The sequence below is a fragment of the Microcebus murinus genome, chromosome 2 (assembly GCF_040939455.1).
Source record: "Microcebus murinus isolate Inina chromosome 2, M.murinus_Inina_mat1.0, whole genome shotgun sequence".
In the NCBI taxonomy this organism is placed as follows: domain Eukaryota; kingdom Metazoa; phylum Chordata; class Mammalia; order Primates; family Cheirogaleidae; genus Microcebus; species Microcebus murinus.
The window spans coordinates 120,495,429-120,519,440 of NC_134105.1; the positions used below are offsets into that span (position 1 = coordinate 120,495,429).

A 24,012-nucleotide genomic window follows, 5' to 3' on the forward strand; every position below is an offset into this window, starting at 1 on the left:
ACATGTTGTTTCTCACATATGTTTAATTTAATCCTTACAGCATCCCTATGACACAGGTATTCTTATTGCTAACTTTTTAGGAGTAAAACATCTCAGGCATTGAGAGGTAACTGCTCAGGGTCACCCAGCTAGTAACTAAGAGCAAGCTCATCTGGAGTTCACATCTATTGGTTTAATTCCAAAATCATATTTTTTCACTGCAACACCTTTTCTGTATTCATGATCTATTTCTGGGAAAATTTGTTAGGGGAATGGTTGAATAAAGGTACTTGTAGATTATGCTTTCATACAAAAGAAAAGTAACTGATCTTAGTAAACCAACCTCTCATTGTTCCTCAGTATAGGGGACTGATGGAGAATTGGTTCCAGGGCCTTGCAGATACCTAAATTTGAGGAAACTCAAGTCCTCATAAAAAATGGCTATAGCATTTGCGTATAACCTATATATACCCTCTCCTATGCTTTAAATCATTTCTAGATGACTTATAATACCTAATAAGAATGTAAATGCTGTGTAGATAGTTGTTATATTGTTTTATTTGTATTATTTCTTATTGTTATTTTATTGGGCTGCTTTTTCAAATATTTTTCATTCTTGGTTGGTTGAATCCACACATGTAGAACCTACAGATACAGAGGGCTGACTGTATTTATAATCCTTCTTATTCTGTACTCAATTTTCTGTATAGTACATATGACTTTAGTAAAAATAAAATCAGATCCGCTGGTCAGAACTGTTCAGTGATTTCTTATCGCGCTTACAGTACAGTCTCAGCTCTTCATTATGATCTCTATCAGTGCTGTGCTGGAGCCAGGTCTTACCGGCTTGGAGACCCAATTTTGTTCACAAAATTGTGAACACAGCCATTGTTAAAAATTAAATGACATAAACTTATGGTTAAGTAACTTATGTTAAAAACAAAAGTAATAAATATTTTAATAGTAATAAAATATTTTAATAGTAATAAAGTAATAAATATTTTAATTTATTTAAGTAATAAATATTTTAGTAATAATATTTTAGTAAATAATATTTTAATTTTAAGTATAAGATTATACTTTTTACTGTTATCTATACTCTTAGACAATTTACATCATCTCCTTTATTTGTGTGATAGAAATAGCATATAATGGAGTACTGCTGCTGCACCACTGCTGTGAAGTACTTCCCAGCTCTGGTGCCTTCGTGTTCTAGTGCTGTCGGAGTTATGGATAGTGGCCAAACATGGCAATTGCTACAGCAGGGCTCCTATGACTCAACTTGTTTGGAATGATTGGTATTATGTTTATTTGTATCAACAAAGCTAATAATTTATTATTGTCAATAAATTTTTCTGCCATCATTGAAGTCATTAATAGCCACTAGTAAGTGAATATTTTTTAAATTTTCAAAATATGTTTTCTTACCATACATCTTATGTTACACAGCACTACAAATCTAAGCTCAGCCTTGACTTCTTGATATTGCCACTGCACTGAGGTATAATATCTTCCTTAAAACATGTATTGTCTTATCCTTCATAAGCAAAATACTGTTACAACTCACTATGTGAATTACCTTTATTCTTTGCAGTGTAAATGTCATCATTATTTGCTGTTTAACCATATTTTACACATTTTTTAGGTACTTGCTTTCATTTTTAAAATCTTTGATATTTTTGCTAAATTTTATATGCTTACCCTGATTGTTGCTACTAATAATGAATACATTAATTAAAGAAAGAAACACCAAGGGAAACATAAGTATACATGCTAAATAGATCCCATTAATCTTTAAGCTGGAACGAGAAGGTCACATTTCCATTATCTACAGGATTGTACATATTTTCCATTAATTTCTCACTCATCTTATTAGCAGTCTTTTTCTATACTCACAGGGATTCATTTTAGTCAGTTTTGTGATGAGATAATATCTAAGATCCTATAACAGCCTAGTATAGGTGATCTTAGTCTTAACAAATAGTATTGATTTTACCCCAGCTGGACTGGTATTTTATAGGTTTAGTCGCTGTTTCCATGTGGTACATAAACTAACTGAAAATTTAAAACTTGGCTAAAGAGCCAAAGCTAGACAAAGAGGATACTGACTCCAAGACTACTTCTCTCTCCCAAATATAGATGTGTTTTATAAAAATAAAGATTATGGGCTGGGATTGTTAGTTATTATAATATCTACAAGTTTTTATTTTCTAGGGATCAAGTTCAAACTTTTTGATGGTTTTGTTTTTGGAGAACTCTTATTAATTATATTATTTCCTGTGTGTGAGGAGAGGAAGGTAGAGCCAGGGAGAGAAATGATTTTCAAGCTACATGTCTAAAACAAGCAGAAATTTGTGTTCAGTTGTCTTTGCCCTATCAGTATCCTGAATGACTTATCCTGCTCTTTATCCAGCCATTGCTCTCTGTGCTCTCTAGCGGTAGTGATGTCTGCCTTCTCATCCACACACCTAACTTTCCCTACCCGGAGACTTCTGTGTCCTTGTCAGACTCGAGCAGAGTTGCCTGTTTACTCATCCTTTGGGAAGGCACTATACCTTTACCTCCGTATCCCCAAAGCCTCGGACAGTGTCTGTTTCTCATGTGATCAGTGACTGAGTGTAGGAGTGCCAAAAGGCTTAATTTAAGCCTTTTATTTGCTTTAATGATTTTACCACATTCAAGGAGATAAAGGCTTCTTGCCTTTATAAGATTACCAGATGGTAAAATATTCAACTAATTGTCATTTACTTAGAAAGAAGGGACTTAAGTGAATTATTTTCACTAGGACAGGCTACGGTTACCTTACATGTAGTTCCTTTGTATAGCCATTTGAGTAGAGATCTGAGACTAAGATAGACTTAGAACTTGGTGGTAAGAGAGAAGTATTATAGGACATAAATGTACTATACCAGTTAGTGTTACTTGAGGTACCAGTGACACATTTGCTAAAGGAGTAAAGCATATAGTGTAACTGAATAGAAGTTAGAAATATTTGCTGACTTGAACAGCTCAGGTCAAAGGCCAAAAACTTTGAAAAGTCCTCAAACAACTTATAGTTAAAAATGAAATAAGCAGATGTTTAGAGAATCAAAATGACAACAGCGAAGTGTACTTATTTAACTTTAGGAGATTTTATTTACCTAATTTAGGTATCTCATAGTTTATAAGTAGATAATTGAAGTGGCTAATTTATATACAAACTTAAACAATTACTTTTCTAAGTGGACAAATAGAACCCTACTTGATTCAGTTATTCAGGCATGAAGTTATAATCAGCCAAATGTGTATTTTCAGGGAAGTTATATTTAAAGTAGATATTTACATAATAGTTACATCCTAGGACACTGAGTAAGTACAACAGCTTTTTTTTGCTTGGTGTAATTCTAGAATATTGGATATGTCCCTTTCCATATGCTTTCAGTTTATTGTTAGCACAATTTAGAGATTTGTCCCTTTGACTTTAGACTCTTATTTCCTATTCAGATAAAAATACCTCTGAAAGGGTTAATATATTATATTTTATTGCTCATTTTCCTGAAAACTGTTTTTTATAGAAAAAATAGCAACATCAAGAAGACTCTGAAAGGATAGTGTTAGACTATTTATCAAAAGTAAAAATGCATTTATCCTGTGGCCCAGCAGTCCCTCTTTCGAGAATGTCCTCTACCCCAACCCCATTCCTGCATAGGTGAAAAAAATGATGCATATATAAGGTTGTTCATTGAAGCTATTAGTGACAAAAAATCAGGAACATCTCAAGTATCCATTAATAGGAAAGTACTGATGAATACAAGGTTAAACGAAATATAGTACATCTACACAATAGGATACTTTGTAGCTATTTTTAAAAAATAAAGAGGTAACTATATACTGTGGTAGAAATATTTACAACTTATATTGTTAAGGAAAAAACCAAGATGCATAACTATGTTTATGGAATGATATCTTTTATGTAAGAAATGGGTAAAATAAAATAAGAAATATAGTTATTTGCATAGAGAAACACTGGCAGTATACATAATGACATTATTAAGAGTAGTTGTGAGGTTATGTGAAAGAGGTTGTGGGGGCAGGAACCAGGGACTATTGTATATAAGGATAGGAAGGAGGGAGACTTTTACCTTTATGTCCTTTTATACTATTTTGATTTCTTAATCACGTGACTGTGTTGCCTATTTTTGAAAGATGGCCTAAGGAATGAATGACAAAAGCATGATTAAAATTAACAAAAGAAGGCAATTCATCTCAAGTGAAGAAACTAGAAGTTTTAAATATAAATTTTACCTGTGTTACTCTCCAGAGCCTGGCTCCAAGGACATCATTTACTTCAGGCCTTCAACTATTGATGCAGAGGACTAGTAGCATGAGGGAACTTTGCTGACATTCTGGTCAAATGCCACTTGATCATGTTTTATATGTCTGTATTTTCCTATAGATGCCAGAGGAACAAGCATTCTGTGTTTTGGTGAAAATCATGTATGACTATGGTTTGCGAGACCTCTACAAAAACAACTTTGAAGATCTTCATTGCAAATTCTATCAGTTGGAGAGACTAATGCAGGTAAATAAAATTAGGAGCTTTTATCACTCAGGGATTTGTTGAGCTGTATAAAAAGCCTAATAGAGTTGGTAAATAATCATGAGTTATTAATGTAAAAATTTAACAAAATACAACAGAAAATATAAATATAAATGTATTTGGCTTCTGACTAATATCTACATTAGTAGATATCTACTAATTAATATCTACTATAATAATATATTTACTTAGCCATTTGACTTTTTAAAAAATAGTCTCTCATTTTAAATATTCAACTTTAATAGACTTTGAAGTTAGGAGTTAAGTCAATGAAGAGATTGCCAGGTATCATTTGTAGAGGAATGAAAATATTTAAAGAATGAAAATTGAAATGCTTGAGAGCTTTCTCCATACCACTACCTTATCTGGGCCTAATAGAACAATCGGTGCCACAACCTTATCCGGATCTACATAGAACACTTAGGAAAGACAGAAAGGGAATAAAAACCCCTAAAATACTATAATATAGGGACATATTTTAAATTTTTCTCCATATAATTTCTAATTTCAATATATAGTGTATAACATACATTATATATAATTACATATAATATATGTTACATATAATATATAATTCAAAATAGTTCGAATTACTCACATTTTACCTCTTCTTTATAAAAGTTCATTTTTTTTCAAAGGTCAATATTCCTAAGAACTTTGAGAATCAAGTAAATATACCTGATAAGTGAAGAACAAATTTGTGGAACTATGAAGAAATTCAACCTCGTTTTTCTATTAAGCACTTTTTTCTGTTAACTGAATGACTATTTGGACACCCATTTAAAGTTCCTGATAGGCACATTTGGTGTTTTTCAAAGACAGCATCTAGAGTAAGAAGCGGGTTTTTTTTTGTTTTTGTTATCTGTTTATGAAAACAAAATGAAGGTGGAGTTTTACATATCTTTGTCTTTGTCTTTCAATTATGGGAATAGCTATGCTATGCTTCATCTTCCATGCTTTTAAAAGGCATTTGCTTGTTGAAGTTGGGGGAAAAAATAAAGCTAGCATAATGGCATTGTTAGGAGATATGCAATTTTATACACTATACCCTTGCACAATTTCTTTATTTGCCATTCTTAATATGTTTAAGATAGGTTTTTAAATATTTGATTATGTTTGGGGTTTTCCATTTGCTCAAATAACATACCAATATAATATCATGGACCCCAGAAGATGTTGATATTAGCTGGTTTCCAAAGAAATACACATTTTTTTTTCCAGGTAGTTAAGAGTTGAACTCTGAATGTGGATATTTTGACTTGACCCTGGAGTGAAGATATTCATTAGCTTGTAGGTGTTCTGTCAAAATGAGCATTTCCCAAGAAACAAAAACAATCAAATGAGCAAGAGATGGTCTTTGTTAGTTGTTAATAACAAATGTATTTTTGTTTTTCTCAATGATCTGTCGTATCTCGAATTCCCATCACCTACAATCACTTTTGTGTTGTTACATAAAATGTAACCAATGCTGGAATAAAGTTAAAGTGATCATAGAAAGCTTGTTATAAATCATAGTTGTGGCAAAATGACTTCCTAAATCTTCCACTTTGATTTTAGGAGCAGCTACCAGAACTGCACAGCCATTTCTGTGATCTGAACCTAGAGGCTCATATGTATGCATCCCAGTGGTTTCTCACTCTTTTTACTGCCAAGTTCCCACTCTGCATGGTGTTCCACATCATTGACTTACTGCTTTGTGAGGTAGAGTGACTTCTGTCTTTCATACCTAAGTCAAAATAGAAAATAGTTTCTGCTTAAAGTGGTTACAGTTTTCTTCATTTTCTTTTTTCCTATTACATTAAGCCATAAATACTCACCAAAAAGTTCCATTTTAATTTTTAGTAAAGAATATTTTAATTATAATTTTATTGTGAGAAATGAAAATATTAAGACATATGTATTTCCTACAAAGTAAAATGAGGTGATTAAGTTTGCATAATTTAAATTCACAGTAAGCCTATATCTGTATAATAATGTGTTATAAATATAAAGGACTTTTAAGGTTAAATAAATGAATTTAGAATCAGGTGTTTAATATTAATGCCATTATATTCCAAGAGTGAATATAAATGAGATTTTTACAGTAACTAATTCCTTAATTCATAAGATATATTTCTGTGTATGATGTTTGAGGCTCTTGCCAGATGATGAGAGAAAGGATAAACTAAAGCAATTATTATGTCACATAATTATATTTTTTGACAGTAAAATATTTCAGAAATTAGTTTGTAAAATTTCTTAGGTGTTTATATTTGTTTATTGTTTTTAGTTCCTTAGGTGGCTATATTTATTTACTTTACTCTTCTAAAGAAATGAGCGATATTACACATACATACATATTATATTGCCATCAAAATGTTTTGACAGTTTTAGCAGTAACAGGAAAGTTGCTGGATGAGAAGTATGTATTTTTAATAGTAGCGTAAATGTATATATAAATATAACTGTTAAAAAGCAGAAGCAATCAAAAGTGTAAACTTATGTACTTGATTATAAGCTTAATATAGTCTGGACAGTTTCATGTTATTATACTTTTAGGTAAAAATTCTTCTTTCTTAAAAGTCTATCTTAATCACACTAGGAATTGGAAGTTTAAGTGTAAAAACAGGATTTAAAAAGATAAAATGTATTAATATAAGCTATGTGAAGCATAATAGTGTTATTTCTCAGCCTACTACAACAGTAATGATATTATATGCAAGTTTAGCTGGGCTTTTGCTCTTCAAAGGCTTTAGTTAGTAGTTGTATAGTACCTGAAGGCCAGTGAGCACTTTGTAAGCATGTAAGATTTTTAGTCATTTGTAACACACTTTGATAAAGAAGGCTGAGGTGACTTGCTGGGTTCACAGAATAAGTTCCTGAATCCTGAATATATTAATATAACAGCTAGAGAACCTGGTTGTTAACACATTAATTCTCCTACTCGTTTTACTTCCAAATTAGTTTGGAAAGTACCTTTCTAAATTTAACTAAAAGGAAGAATGTAGAATCAGGAGCTAAAAACCTTATTCAAAGTCACAGTGGTGTGACCACACCATATACAAAGCATATTTTGGTCATATGTACTAAAAACTCTACTTTGCCTGATTATTCAAATTGGTGTGGTAACTAGTTCCAATTCCCCAATTTTAGTACGATGCTCTTTGAAAGCAAAAACCAAACTCACAAAAGCTAATACTAAAAGTTTTGACAAATAAATAGTCATGGATTTTATTTATTACATACTGAGCTTAGTGATGGTATTTCATAAAAACAGGAAAGTGGGGGTATGGCATTTTAACAGTTTTTGTATTATATTAATATATAGTATGAGCTTGCAAATATTTTTTGTCATTGCTTCACTTTTTTTGCTGAAAGAGATTATCTAATTTTATACTAGGTTGGTTGTATAGTATTCATTATAGAAAAGGGAATAAAATTAATATGCTTAATCATAACTAGCTAAATGAGATTTCTCAATCACTTCTGGTAGAGTAATGATGCTGTTCTTTAGTTCACTGGAATGGTGACCTCCTAAAGTTGTCTCTGCCTGAATGATGGCACACCTGGCATCAGAGCACTGTCTGTGGGTCTCCAGGAATCTAGATTTACAATTTCTCAGGAAATGTTATCTTGAAGGTACTTGATTTTCTGATATCAGTTACTAAGAAAATGAGCAACATTTATGTTATGGAAAAGAAAAGTAAATTTATAAGCTTTCTCATCACTTGTCAACTGTGATTCATAATCACAGTGTTTGAAAGATCATAATGTTCATTAAAACTAATAAGAGCATCATAGATGTTGCTTTTCCTCCCCTTAAATCTGCTCTATAGCTGTTTAAAGATGTTGCACAGCTTTCCAAAACATGGAGTAGGTTGTAACCATAGCATCATGATACCCAGAGAAATAAATTATAACATCCTTTAAGAGTAAAATAGCTTTTCAAAATAAACTTTATTGGGAACAGTATTGTAGTGTGCTTCGGGATATTTGTTCTTTCCACTAACTCATCTTTGTCAAGGATTATTTTACAAAGGAAATTTTTGAATAAACTTTTACTTCCTACCTGTCTGTGTTTTTTCTCTGCCCCTTTTCTTCTTGTAGTTAACAAAATATTTATATCAAAAGCTATTCTTTCATATGCGATGGAAATATTCTAAGAACAGAAATGGTAACACAGTCTTAAATAGATCATCCATAGTTGTTTATTTTTGTCATATTTTCTCTTTTTAAAAAAACAATTTAAATCTTGATGGTTATGCATTATTGTTGAGTTACAAATCGAAGGCTTTTTTTTTTTTTAATTCTCAGATGGAAAAAATGTTGATTTTTCAAAGGTTATCATTCTGACCAAAAAATATATTGGTCTGCAAAGTATTTTACTAAAGATCCTATTGCAAAGTGGAAATGAAAGACATTGAGTTTGAGTACATCATGCCATACTTTCCTAAGCTATATACTTTTAAGGACTTCTTCATTCATTCTGAGGTTAAAAATATGAAGTTAATTTAGCAGAACAGGGAAGAATTTTATAGACTTTGATAATGCAGCCTGAGTAAACAACTGCTAGTTATTAATAATTTTATTTTAAATGTTTGCTTAAACTTTAATGTACGATGACCAGGGTTAATTCCAGGACTATGGATGCCAAGAGGATTTGAAACTAGAATTCAAAATATATTTTCTTATACTAAGATGAATGAAACTCTCTATAGATTGTCTTTTAGTGAATAATTGAAAAGAAGATCATTTTAAAAAACTAAACTTATGCCTTATTGTCTGCCTTTATCTGTTTAGCAAGATAAGAAAAAGGCTAAAAGTATTAACATTCATAGTGTAAATATTGTGCTATTAACCCACCAAGAATAAAACATACTCTGTCGCCCTGGCTAGAGTGCAGTGGTGTCATCATAGCTCACTGCAACCTCAAACTCCTGGGCTCAAGTGCTCCTCCTGCCTCAGCCTCCTGAGTAGCTAGGACTACAGGTGTGTGCCACTATGCCTGGCTAATAAACATTGCACTTATAAAAGTAACTTTTTATAACAGAACAAAAGAAAATGTGCAAAAATTAATGTAAAACTTGATGATTTTTTTAAAAATTAACATAATAAGGAAACAAGCACCCAGATTTAAAAACACAAACAGAACATTATCTGCATTTCAGAAGCCCCTTTTCAGTAACTACCCCTCTGAAGAATAATCACTATCCTGACTTTTTATCACCATAGATTATCTATTTGATTTTAAACTTTATATAAATGGAATCATATAATATGAACTCTTTTTGTCTAACTTTTTTACTCCATCATTATGTTTGTGAAATTTATCCATACAGTTGCATCTGGGCGTGGTTTGTTCCATTGTGTGACTATACTACAGTTTATCCATTCTCACACTCTATTGTTGACGGCTGTTTGAGTTGTTTCCGATTTAAGACTGTTGTGAATAGTACTGCTATGAACATTCTTGAATTTGTCTTTTAGTGAACATCGGTGTGCACATCTGTGGGTATACATGTAGGAAGAGAACTGCTGGGTTAGGGTGTGCAGATGTTTAGCTTTAGTAGATCTACCCAGCAGCCTTCCAAAGAAATATGAGCATTACCTTTTGAGTTGCTTTTATTCAGTAAAGGTCTTCCTTGTGTTCAGTGGCAGGTTTTTGTTTTCTTTTGTTTTTAGATAGAAGATACTGGGTCAGATTTAGAGTTCATGAATATGCAACAAAGTTGAACTCATTTGGTGACTGAAGTGATTAACTTGATTTCTGAAGTTACTTACAGATGGAGAGTAAGAGCTGGAGCTAAGAGCAGAATCACTTTTGTGCTTATATCAGAGAAGTTGCACTGATGGGAAAATCCAGAAAAGTACTGAGTTTTATAAGAAGCAACACAGAGCCAATATGGCATTCAAGTTAGGATGTTAGAGTTTTAGTCAACTTTTCTTGGACCACCTTGTTCAAATGACTTGACCTATGTAAGTCTTAGTACCAATCTCCCAGATTTAGTACAAGGACTAAATGAGGTTATGATATAAAGTGCCTACTACTGTACCTACTACATAGTAAATATTCAGTTAATAATATTACCCTGCCTCTGCTGTGTCCATCTGTATAGCTCTTTTAGTTGCTTCTTAATTTCTTCAATGAACTAGCTTTCTAATCACCTTTTTCCCCCCTAGTTGAGATGCTTCTTTACTAAAAGCAAAATTTTAGCTAGTGACCTTAATGGAAGCTTCATTCTATTTCCTTTTCCAGTAATGATTCAAGTAGTTCTCCAAGAGTGTTTTTTACTTCCCCTTCACCTTCTTTCAAAAGACATAAGGAAAACACCAGTGTTTCTTTTAGTCTTGACAGGATAACTGACAGCAATGTTTGAAGTTGACTTTTCCCAGATAGTTCAATTTTTAGAGTACCAAATATATTCAGCTTTATATAGTAACTTGGTATTTCATGAAATTTAAGGAAATCATTGACCCTTTAAATTAGAGTGTATCTTCTGCTTTTCTCTTCTTAGGATGATGAAAAAGTGACAGTACTGCATTATCTGATCAAATACCACCAGGTATAATCCCCCTTCAAGGCAGTTTTCTGAAGTTTTTATCTGAAGAATAGATTCATTATATAATACTCTCCCTTTTTACCCCTTTTTTCCTCCCCCACAAAAGAAACTCATCAGAATGGGCTAATGTAGGCCAGGCACGGTGGCTCACGCCTGTGATCCTAGCACCCTGGGAGGCCGAGGTGGTAGGATTGAGCTCAGGGATTTGAGACTTGCCTGAGCAGAAGCCAGACCCTGCCTTTACTAAAAATAGAAAAAGTAGCTGTGTATGGCAGTGCACTCCTGCAGTCCCAGCTACTCAGGAGACTGAGGCAGGAGGATAGCTTGTGCCCAAGAGTTTGAGGTTGCTGTGAGCTAGGCTGATGCCACTGTACTCTAACCCAGGTGACAGAGTGAGTCTCTGTCTTAGAAAAAAAAAAGAAATAAAGAAAAGAAGCCGGGCGCGGTGGCTCACGCCTGTAATCCTAGCACTCTGGGAGGCTGAGGCGGGCGGATTGCTCGAGGTCAGGAGTTCAAAACCAGCCTGAGCAAGAGCGAGACCCCGTCTCTACTATAAATAGAAAGAAATTAATTGGCCAACTAATATATATATATAATTAGCCGGGCATGGTGGTGCATGCCTGTAGTCCCAGCTACTCGGGAGGCTGAGGCAGCAGGATTGCTTGAGCCCAGGAGTTTGAGGTTGCTGTGAGCTAGGCTGACGCCACGGCACTCACTCTAGCCTGGGCAACAAGCGAGACTCTGTCTCAAAAAAAAAAAAAAAAAAGAAAAGAAAAGAAAAGTCTGCAATTTCGTCAGGAGGCTCAACCAAGAGAAGATTCACTTCCAAGCTTACTCATGTTGTTGATGGCAGGATTCAGTTTTTCATGGGCTATTGGACTGAGAGCTTCAGTCCGTCTCTGTTAGCCCAAAGCCTCTCTCAATTCCTTGCCATTCTAGCCTCTCCACAGGGCAGTTCACAACATGGTAGGTTATTTCCTCAGAGAAAGCAAGTGAGACATGACACCTCAGACAGAAACCATGATCTCTTGATCCCAGGAGTTTAGGTTGCAGTGAGCTGTGATGATGCCACTGCACTCTAGCTGGGGTGACAGAGCAAGACTCTGTCTCAGAAAAAAAAAAAAAAAAAGAATAGGCTGATATAAAGAAGATTAAGAACACTGCCATAAATACAAATGTTTCTAAAAACCCTGACGGTAGTAATAGGCCACAAGAGTAGAGAAAAAATTACTTTGACTAATCAATAAATAGGCTGTGTAGGCTACTTTAAAGTTTTACTTATCAATACAAATTTTCAGAACCAGAAAACTCTCTAAACTCTCATTTTTTGGACCCGAACTCTTTTCCACCTACAAAGGTCTGTATGGTTGTTAAATTGGTTGACTTACAACTCTTTCTTGCATTTTCATTAATTTTGGCAATTACAGAGAGAGGCAGAAACCTAGAGTTAAAACGGCAGAACCGTTATGTTTCTTGTAATTTTTAGAGGAACATTCCTTCATTCATTCCACATTTATTGAACTAAATAACTTTAAATCTAACCAAATCCCCAGCACCATTCTAGTTGAACAATACAACAGTAAAGAAAAAAACAGATAAAATTCTTGCCCTCATGAAGCTTTTGTCCTTGTGGAAGACATAGACAAGAAGCAAATGACTAAATAGAATATATAGCATGATATTTTGCTTCAAAGAAACAGATACATATTACTTTGAACATTCACAAAGACTTCTTGTATCTGAGTATTTTAATAAAGTGCTATGGGGGAAGCTAAGGGCAATATACATAACCTAAACATTTGTACCCCCATAATATGCTGAAATAAAAGAAAACATCCTACTCCCCCCGCAAAAAAGTGCTATGGGGAAAAATAAAAGAAGGACAAGAAATACAGCAATCTTAATAGGGCCTTTTGACAACTGTAAAGACTTTAGGTTTTACTGGACTGGTTGGAAAGCATTGGATGGTTTTGAGTATAGGAGTGACAGGTACTGATACACAGTTTACCCTAATCACTCAGGGTTCACTGTTAAAAAAAGATTGTAGAGTATTCATGGAGAGAAGTGGGAGACCAGTGAGGAGGAATTGCAGTAATCTGGGTGGGAAGATAGTGGACCAAGCTTGGACCAAGATAGTGACAGTGGAGGTGGTGAGAAGCAGTCGGATTCTGGACAAGTTTCAAAGGTAGAGGCAACAGGATGTGCTGATGGATCAGCTGGGATAAGTGTTATTGATTACATGTTCTCATTCAATGCGGTGATGAGAGAGAAGGTTGGCTGGTTTTGCAGTTTCTATGCCTCCAGGAGCATTTTGGAAAGAAATGATACTGTGAAGTGACTACAGAATGATATTGTTATATGCTTTATTCTGGCGATGCTCATATTGCAATGTTTATTCTAGAAGGAGGTATTGACACTTTGGGGAGCATGTAAGGTCAATATTGATACCTTTAAATAAAAAGTAGAAAGTGGAATACTTATGAAAGATGAACAGTAAGAGAGTAAGTATGTCAAACCTAGTACTTTTAAATAAGGATACTTCTAAATAAGGATATTTTGCTTCAAAAGAACAGACCCATATTACTTTGAAGACTCACAAAGACTTTATGTACATCAGACCTGTTTGATAACCCCCATTGTATTTAATTATTATATGTTTAATTCTCTGGTTTAGAATAAGGATCACTGACTTAAAGTTATAGTGTGACAGATTTTTTTCCTAATAAAAATCTTTCAGTTTCTAATGAATTGGAATAACTAAGCTCTTTTATAGTATTTTTTTGGTGCAGAAAAACTCATAGCAGTTAAGCTGTGTATACATGGACTGAGTAAAATAACTAAAAATATTCTTTTAAATGTATGATTAAATATTTAAAACATATAAAAATATTAATGCATATATACAACAAGCTCCTATGTATCTTAATTCTCTGGTCAAGAAATAAAACAATACCAACAAGATTTGTATACCTCTTCCTAACCATGCCCCATTGGCTTCCCTCAAAGGAACCATTATTCAGCATTCAATATTTATCCTTCTCGGCCGGGCGCAGTGGCTCACGCCTGTAATCCTAGCTCTCTGGGAGGCCGAGGCGGGTGGATTGCTCAAGGTCAGGAGTTCGAAACCAGCCTGAGCAAGAGTGAGACCCCGTCTCTACTATAAATAGAAAGAAATTAATTGGCCAACTAATATATATATATAGAAAAAATTAGTCGGGCATGGTGGCGCATGCCTGTAGTCCCAGCTACTCGGGAGGCTGAGGCAGGAGGATTGCTTGAGCCCAGGAGTTTGAGGTTGCTGTGAGCTAGGCTGACGCCACGGCACTCACTCTAGCCTAGGCAACAAAGCGAGACTCTGTCTCAAAAAAAAAAAAAAAATATTTATCCTTCTCATGCATGTCTGTATGTTTACACATATGTATATGTCTCTGAACAATTCATCATTGAACATATTTAGAAAATATTATTGTACTCACTAGATTATCAATTCTACCTCCAAATAGGTCTTGAACATTTTATTCTTTCTCCAAATCAGCATCATCTCTTATTCAGTAGTCTCCTTACTGGTCTTCCCACTTGTCCACATGTCTCTTTTTCCCCTTATTCTCCATAGCATCCGAAGAGAATTTTATAAAACGCGTATCAGTCATGTCACTCCTTTGTTTCCCACTAAACAAAACTCACATCGTTTCGCTTGGCCTGTAATCTTGCCCTTCCTTTCTCTCCAGTGGTATCCAGAAGTCAATCTTCCTCTTACCTATTGGAGTTCACCACTAGCCTTCTTTTACTTTCTGGAACACTTAGATCTTTTCCAGTTGAAAACATTTATACATTCTTTTCCTTCTGCCTAGAATGTCTTCTTTACTCTACTTGGCTAATTCCGTCCAGTCTAAGGTTAAATGTTACTTCCTCTAAGAAACTTTCCCTGATCACCCATTCTTAAACAGATATAGCCTTTTACTTTCTCCCATAAGACGCTGTGGTTAGTGCTTAGTTATTTATTTATAGTACTTTTTATAATTTTTCAAATGCCTGTTTCCCCCACTAGATTATAAATTTCCAAAGGAAAGAGCTGTTTCTTTTTTGTGTGCTGCTGAATACCTCGTATCTAACTTGACATATGGTAGACACACATGAAATATCTGTTGAAGGAATATAGGAATGAAGATGGACAAAATTATTTTTATCATCTTCATTTAAATCCTACAGGCTGAAAAATAACTTTGGTCTTGAGTTTTAAGAGGAAAAAAATAAGTCATTTTAGTTAAGATATTTTAAGAAATAGAAAACCAGACATAGTAGTTCAAGAACAGTGGGGCGTTATTATATAGGAGGAAATCCAGGAAAAGTTGAGCAAGTATACTTCAGCAAGGACTGGCACCAAAGTAAGTCCAGGCACTCATCTATATTACTTGCTGTCCTTCTCTGTGAGTCAGATGTTCTCCCTTCTTTCCTGACCTACTTCTTTGTAGCTTTGTTTTGTACAGGGCCTAAAACATCTCAGGAAGGTCTACATGACCTTTCAACTCTAACACCAATAGCTCTTGGCAATCTCCTTATGTGACTTTTAGATAAAATTCCTGAGTGAAAACTCAATTGGTCCTGCACATATTTTAAAATAAATCTGTATAGTCATAGGTCACACAGTATGGGTCACAGTATGACACAATATGGGTCACCTTAGGCTCATTGTCTACCTCTTGTCCAGTCTGCTGTGGAAGGGATAGGATTGGGGTGAGTCACATGATCACATGACCTGTAACCATTCAACATGAACTGTGCATGGAGGCAGAATTCCTGAGAAGAGTCAATGGTAGATCTGGCACAATGAAACATTTCTAGTGTGCATATAGTTTAAACTAAAATTCTCAGTGTTGACTGCATTGAAAGTAGGTATTTGATAAATATAATATTTATTAAATAAAATTCTAATGCATCTCAAAGACAAGCTATATATTAGCCAAGTATCAGTATTTATTTAATTAGAGTGGGAGTAGCATAGTTTTAATATAGAGTATAATCTTTACAATTATAATTTGGTCCTCAGAGTTGAAGTGGTAGCTGTGTTCCAAGTAATTTTCATGGTATACTTTTTATAGGTTGAGTTTTGAGTAAGGGCAGTGTATAACTTTGACCCATATAAATTATTTTAATGATTATCTGCAACACTATAAAATATTTGAATGCTTTCCATTGTCTAGAAATTAGATTATGAAAGCATCTTCTAACTAATACTTATTGAAAGACCTCCATTGCAGATATTATTAACATTCCTGTAATTTATAAGTTATTTATAGTGTACAACAGAGAAGGAACTCTACATACAGTGTCAGCTGGAAGTACATTGAAAGTGAGACCACATGTTAGAGAGTAGTTACTTGCCTTTACCATCCTATTTTATAAGTACTCAATTTTAACTAACAAACTTTCAGACTTCCCTTTTTAAGTCTCAGAGATTTGAGGACAGAATATAAGTGGGCTTTGTTGGAGGATATTTCTGGGCCACACATTGTACTAAAAACTTTACATACCTTGTCCCACTTGTTCTTACCTTCTCCAAACAGACCGCAGCCCTTCACATCCCTCATATGGTCGGGCAATTTAAAAATAGGTTTTTATTTTTTTAAATTCACATTCTTGTCCTTCAACTCCACAGCAAATAAACAGATGGTCTTTCTCTCTTTTAAGAAGTCTTCAATATCTACTGTCATTTTAAAGTTGAAGTCTTCTCAATTCTCAGCATCAGTCAGTTTGGATCTCTTAGCCCAAGATTCTGTTGATTTCATCCCACATATTCCTTCTATGGTCTAGCAGGTTTTCTCCATGTTAAATTGCTTCTCCTGATGCTCCTGTTATTCTTCTCTAGCTGCCCTTTTCAGGTACAGGTGTCCCTTGGTATCCACAAAGGATTGGTGCCAGGACCCCTCTCCATTCACCCTCCCCCTCACCTCACCCCGTGGATACCAAAATCCAAGTATATTCAAGTCCCTGATATAAAATGCAGTATTTACATATAACCTACGCACATCCTCCCATGTACTTTAAATCATCTCTAGATTACTTATAATACCTGATACACTATAAATGCTTTGTAAAGCTGTTATACAGTATTATTTTTAATTTTATTATTTTTTATTGTTGTTATTTTTATTTTTACTTTTAAAAAATACTTTCTGCCACAGTTGTTTGAATCACAAATGAAGAACCTGTGGATAGAGAAAGCCAACTGTACTTCATCATCAGCATCCATTGGCATTTTTAAAATTATTACCAATTTTTTTAGAGATAGGGTCTTACTATGTTGCCCAGGCTAGAGTGCTATTCACAGGTGTGATCATAGTGCACAATAGCCTCAAACTCCTGGCCTTAAGCAATCCTTCTGCCTCAGCCTCTCAAGTAGCTGGGACTACAGGTACATGCCACTGTGTCTGGCTGTTTGGCATTTTTTAACAAAACAATAGTTTGACCTTTTCATCATTTATCCATGGCCTCTTAATTATATCTAGTCATAAAATATTCAGCTACCAGTACTAGAGTTGCTGATTGCATTGGTTAAAAAGAAGCATAATAAGAACTTCAGGTCTCCAACTTTTTGAGTTGTCTCACCGGGGCTTTCAGAAACTCTTATTTTTTAGAAGTCCACTTGACATTTTGCCTCTTGTCCATGTCCTAGTAGTATAGCCCATTTTGCTCTTCTTTTCTGAGGGATAATGCCAAAATTTTTTCCATAATTGAATAGAACAATTTCCTGCTGGTCCCCTGGCTCATTGACCTATTGGATTTCAGCTTGGACCACATCATAATCTGGTAGTTGCTTCTTACTTAAGGCACTCAAGGCATCTGGTAGTTTATTTCTTACTTAAGGCATGTCTAGTTGTTCTCCTAATATCCCAATGAAGTAGGTACATACTACTTCAGACTCAATCTCTTTGTTATACTAATTGACAGATAGGCAAAAGTCTATTTTGTCCATAAGAATCCTTAATATAGAGAAAAATTAGTACATTCTTAGTGTTTAAAATCTCTGTTACCTTGAAAATCTATTTAAAAGATCATTTATTAATATATGATTCTTTGTAAAAGAACAAAAGATATCCAGTAGTACTAATAAAACCTCTAGTTTAAGTGCCCTCTTTTTTCCCATTAAATAGAATCAAAGCACATTTTATCTAACAACTATTAAGCTTTCAACTTGAAAAATAAACAGCTTAAAATAAGTGACTAAGGGTTAAAACTAATAGTGCTGAATATATTCAGATTGTATGAGTCAACCTTGAAACACACTAAATTTTCAGGAAAAACAGTTCACCTGTAGAGCCAGATATTACTTTGCCTACTCACCTATCTAGATGTATGATCTAATTCTTGTTCCAGGTCATATTTTTTTTCAGAAATTGGTACAATTGTTTTCTGTTTATGTCTGGTAGAGAACCACATGGAAATTTTGAGTATTCTTTGTTCTATGGGAATATTTTTCTTAATATCAGGAGAGCATAGTGAAACAACCCAATACTTAAGGAAAAAGGAAGTTTCACCATGAGTTGATCAGTCATATCAATGAATCTTGAAGAATGTATAAGAGTAATTCTTTTCTCCAAGTTCCAAGTTACCTGTTGTAGTTCAGTCAGAACTCGTCTGGCAAAGGGAATCAGGTGGGGCAGGGTGAGGTTTCTCTGCGTGCTGCTATCTGTCCCACCTGGTCCTCAAGGGTAACTCCGATATTTCTCAGCCACCCCTCTCTTGGAATCTCAGGAAACCTGTCTGTGAAATTTTCTCTTTCTATCCCTCTAAACTTTCCATCTTTTGACACCTTCTTTTACTTCTTTGTGCTATGGTCTTCTCCTTTCTTATGATTTTGGCCTCGGTTTCAGTTATTCAATTTCACCTAATTTTACCCTCAAAGATGTTTCAGGCCAACCACGTTGAAGAAGACAGTGAAAGAAAACTGCTTGCTTTGGATCTATCTGCCAAGATGACTACCTGTTCACATAACTTTGTTCCTAAGAATCTCTACCTCATTTCTCTGCTTAGAGTTATGTTACAAAAGACTCTCTTCTGTGAGCCTAGATCAGATGTCCTCAAACTATGCGGGCTACATGTGGTATTTTTGCCCATTTGTTTTTTTACTTCAAAATAAGATATGTGCAGTGTGCATAGGAATTTATTCATAGTTTTTTTAAAACTATAGTCCGGCCCTCCAACGGTCTGAGGGACAGTGAACTGGCCCCCTATTTGAAAAGTTTGAGGACTCCTGTCCTAGATCATTAAGTGCCCAATCCCAAAAAGAAAAGAGGGGTTGGTTATAGAAATAAAACATATTGACCAAAGAGGAAAATTATGCTTGAAGGCATAAGATGATATTACCGAAAGTATAATTCATAGCTTTCATCAGAATGCTTTGGGGTGGGGGATTACTTTCAAACCTTACTATTAATACAAAGCTATAGTAATCAAAACTGTGTGGTAATGATGGTATAGGTGTGGCTCTATAGATTAATGGAATGGAATTGAGAATTCAGAAATAAACCCATACATTTGTGGGCAATTGATTTTTAACAAGGGTGCCAAGACAATTCAATAAGGAAGGAATAGTTTTTCCAACAAATGTTGCTGAGATAACTGGATATTGACATAAAAAAGAATGAAGTTGTATCCCTACCTTTCACTATATGCAAAATGGATCATAGACCTAAATGTAAGAGCCAAAGCTATAAAACTCTTTGAAGAAAATCTAAGTGTAAATCTTTATGACCTTGGATTAACCAATGGTTTTTTATATATGATGCCTAAGGCACAAGCAACAAAGAAAAAATATGTAAATTTAACTTTTTCAAAATTAAAAACTTTTGTGTTTCAATGGACACTATCAAGAATGTGAAAAAACAATCTGAATGGGAGAAAGCATTTGCAAGTCACATATCTGATAAGGGCCTTGTATCTAGAATATATAAGGAACTCTCACAACTCAGCACTAAAGCTAAGTAATCCAGTTAAAAAATGGACAAAGGATCTTTTTTTTTAAGAGACATTTCTCACTGTGTTGTTCAGGCTGGAGTACAGTAGCTATTCAGAGATGGTATCATAGCACACTGTAGCCTTGAACTCCTGGCCTCAAGCTATCCTGCGGCCTCAGCCTCCTGCGTAGCTGGGACCATAGGCTTGTGCCACCGTATCCAGCTTAAGGATCTTAATAGATATTTGCCCAAAGAAGATATACAAATGGCCAATAAATACTTGAAAAGATGCTTAACATCATTAGCTATCAGAGAAATATAAAGCAAAACCATAATGAGATACCTCTCCATACCCACTAGCATGGCTGTCATAAAAAAAAAGTAGACAAAACTAGTGTTGATGAGGACGTAGAGAAATTGGAACTCTCAATAATTGCTGGTGGGAATGTAAAATGGTACAGCTACTTTGGAAGACAGTTTGGAAGTTCCTTAGAAAGTTAAACATAGAGTTATCATGTGACCCAGCCATTCAGCTCCTATGTATGTACCCAGAAGAACTTAAAACATATGTTCACACGAAGAGATTGCTTATGAGTGGTCATAACAGCATTATTCATAATAGTTAAAAAGAAGAAAAACCTACATGTTCATCAACTGATAAGTCAATAAGCAATGGAACAATATAATGGAATATTGTTCAGCCATAAAAAGGAATGGTGTACTGACACATGCTACACCACGGATGAGCCTTGAAAACATGACGCTAAGTGAAAGAAGCCAGATCTAAAGTCCACATATTATTTATATGAAATTTGTAGAAATCCGTAGAGATAGAAAGTAGATTAGTTTCTAGGAACTGGGGGAGGAGGGATTGGGGAGTGACTGCTTATGGGTACAAGGTTTCTTTTAGGGGTGAGACAATGTTCTAGAATTAGTGGTGATGATTGTTACACCCTTGTGAATATATTAAAAACCACTGAATCATATACTTTTAAAGCTCAAATTTTATGGTATTTGAATTCTATCTCAATTAAAAAAAATAATGTAGTGGCAGTGGCGAGTGCTTCTTAAATATAAAAATTCTAGAGACCATCTTAGATTCAAGGTTCTTCACAGATGTGGCTCTAAAAGTCTCTGCATGTTTATCAAATATCCCCAGGTTTCTTTATTTTCTAAAGTTTAAGGAATGCTGATCAAACAGTCATGTGTACTTATACATTGAAATGTATCTGGGCTAAATGATATGTGGTTTTTGATTATTTTAATCAGCAAAAGCAATGGTAGCAGAAAGTTACTGGGGTACTACTTTCTGTCTCCTATGAGAGTTATCAGATGACCTAGGCATGATCCTTCCTCTGGAGAAGTAAGAAAAGTGAGATGGAGAGACATAAGATAATGCACTTTTTTCATTTCTTTGAATTTTTTACTTTGGCAAATTCTAGGAAGTAAGATAATAGCCCAAGGTAATGAATTCAGAGAAACACAAAACTTAAGGGAAATATACAGCAATGTTTCTGTGGTTACTGTGTTTTAGTGTTGATCCTGGGGTAAAAACCATGGTGTGTTGATTTGTTTCAAGGCTTTGTTTTGGTCAGAGGTTACCGTGGGCCTATCAACAAAGCCAAGTTGACAGAGAACAGATACATATTTTAACAGCTGAACTTCCTCAGCAATAGTATCTGGATCAGGTTTGTTTCACAGCAGTGCTACAGCAGGATAAATTATAATTAAAAATAGGCAGATATTTGATTTCATGAGATTTAGGGGAAGAATAGGATGGAAGCTTTTAGAGTTAGCAGTTTTCAAATAGGGATGAAGGTAGATCTGCATTTTCCCAATACAAAGTATATAGGGGCTTATTCAGAATTTTACTTTCCCTGAGTTAGAAAATAATATATGATCATCAGTTATCACTAGTTATCCTGCCGACATAATGCAACACAGTATAGAAATAAAATATATTGACCAAAGAGGGTAATTATGCTTGAGGGGATAAGATGATCATCAGTAGTATTCTATAAATATTAAGCTTAAAATTTTATTTTAAAAATCTAAAACTGTTTATTTTCCTAAATTTTCAAAGGTTTTAAAAATATGGTTCATAAATACATTTTTCAAAGAAGAGAAGCCTGGCTTGATACTCATTAAATTCTTTACTAGTCACTCTTACTTTGACTAAGCCTATTTCTTTCGTTAGCAATAAAAATAGATGAGCAAGCTTAAGATTCTGCACTTGTATGAATGGTATATTATAATGGTTTTGTTTTCCGTAAGCCCAATACTATGCTGTGGACAAATATTGATACTTTGTTCGGTTAGGATCTGGGAATATGAATGTCACTAGTTTTTCTCACTTCTCCTTTTTATCTCAAACTTCTGCCAGTAATGTTAAATGTTAAATGGCTAGCCTCAACCTGGGAGGAGGGTTCTACTCTTTGTTCTACAATATGGAACTTCAGATGCTTGCCCAGGCTGAGCCCTTGGCCAATGGTTAGTGTGCTCTATTTTAGGCCAGCCACAGTGCTTGATGATGGAGACACAGCACTGACAGACATTTTTGAGAGGATGCAGGTTGGAGTGATCAGATACAAATAACATTGACTCTTGTATTATGTTGAACCAAAGGAATTTGTCATTTTTATAAGTCAGAAATTATTGAACATTGACAGCTTCCTATGGTTTACCCTAATATTATACTGAGAATAGTGATATGTTGGAGATAAGGTCATAAGAAAAAGTAGCATCTAATCCAAACTGAAGGAATGTCCAATATGCAGTCCCACTATTGCTGGGCCATAGTAGTCACTATTTATATAATGAATGAATGAAGTCCTCTGTGATGTCTTTTTGACACATGTATTGAGTGTATATTAATTATCTGGCAAATAGTCTCCCAAACTTAAGCTGGGCATGGTGCTGCATACCTATAATCCCAGCTACTCGGAAAGCTGAGGTAGAAAGATCGCTTGAACCCAAGAGTTCAAGACTAGCCTGAGAAACAGAGAGAGACCCTATCTCAAAATTTAAAAATATTGACATTGTGAATTGCTCGTTGTTATGTTAAGTCTGTCCTGTAGAACTTGTGCCTTTTACATTTTGCTTTAAGTATACATTTTAAATGAGTATGTGGTATAACACCAAATTGTCTAACAGTACTACATTTTTGTAGAATTATGGAGGAGGGAACACATTATATAATATATGCAAAATTTTTAGATTAGGTTTCCTTTTATAGTCATTTCTCTGATGTGGTGTCTTATATTTAGGGAAGAAAAAAGAATTCATAGAATACATTAATGTGTTGAATTGTGTCAGCAGGATAACTAAATTTTTAAAGGATAGGTTATTAAAGGTTTATATGGGAATCTAAAAGGACTCATGAGTAAATTACTTTAAAAGGCATGGAAAGGAGTGAAAAAATGGATGACTGTCTAATTCTAGACATGAATATGAGACAGACCAGTACTTATAGCAGTTAGAAAGATGCCAAGAAAGCCAAAAAAGGAGTAGCATATGCTTCCAAATTGTTTTGAAGTGAGACTTTGTCTTTGTCTCTAGAAAAATAGCTAATATCTCATCAATTCAGCATCTAAGGGACCACAGATACTGAAAGGAATGTCTTCTTATTAATTCATTCATTTAATAAATATTGAACACCTAATATGTGCTAACACTGAGCTAGTCCTAACTCATACCATGGTTTATAGAATTGAAATTGTCTTTGTATCTGGAACTAACAGGCTAATGGGCAGACAGATAATAAATGAATATAAAAAAATATATATGATTATAATAAATGCTATGAAGGGAAAGTACAAGTTGCCTCAAGATTTCATAACAAGGAAATCTATTTTAGATTAAGGTTTCAAGAATGGTCTCTCTGAGTAAGTGACATTTAAAGCTGAGATCTGAGAGATGAGTAGGAGAAATCCTGGTGATGAGTAGGGGAAGTGCATGTGTG

The 24,012-nt window shown here is 34.4% G+C and overlaps 1 protein-coding gene across 4 annotated transcripts in view; it reads left to right on the forward strand.

Annotated features, from left to right (window-relative positions):
* Positions 1–24,012, forward strand: part of RABGAP1L (RAB GTPase activating protein 1 like) — a 689,918-nt gene that overhangs the window by 450,503 nt on the left and 215,403 nt on the right. For all 4 annotated transcript variants that reach the window (XM_076000395.1, XM_012765066.3, XM_012765067.3 and 1 more), the window contains 2 exons: positions 4,415–4,540; positions 6,116–6,259. In XM_076000395.1, the coding sequence (XP_075856510.1) occupies positions 4,415–4,540; positions 6,116–6,259 (270 nt within the window). The remainder of the gene's footprint in view (positions 1–4,414; positions 4,541–6,115; positions 6,260–24,012) is intronic.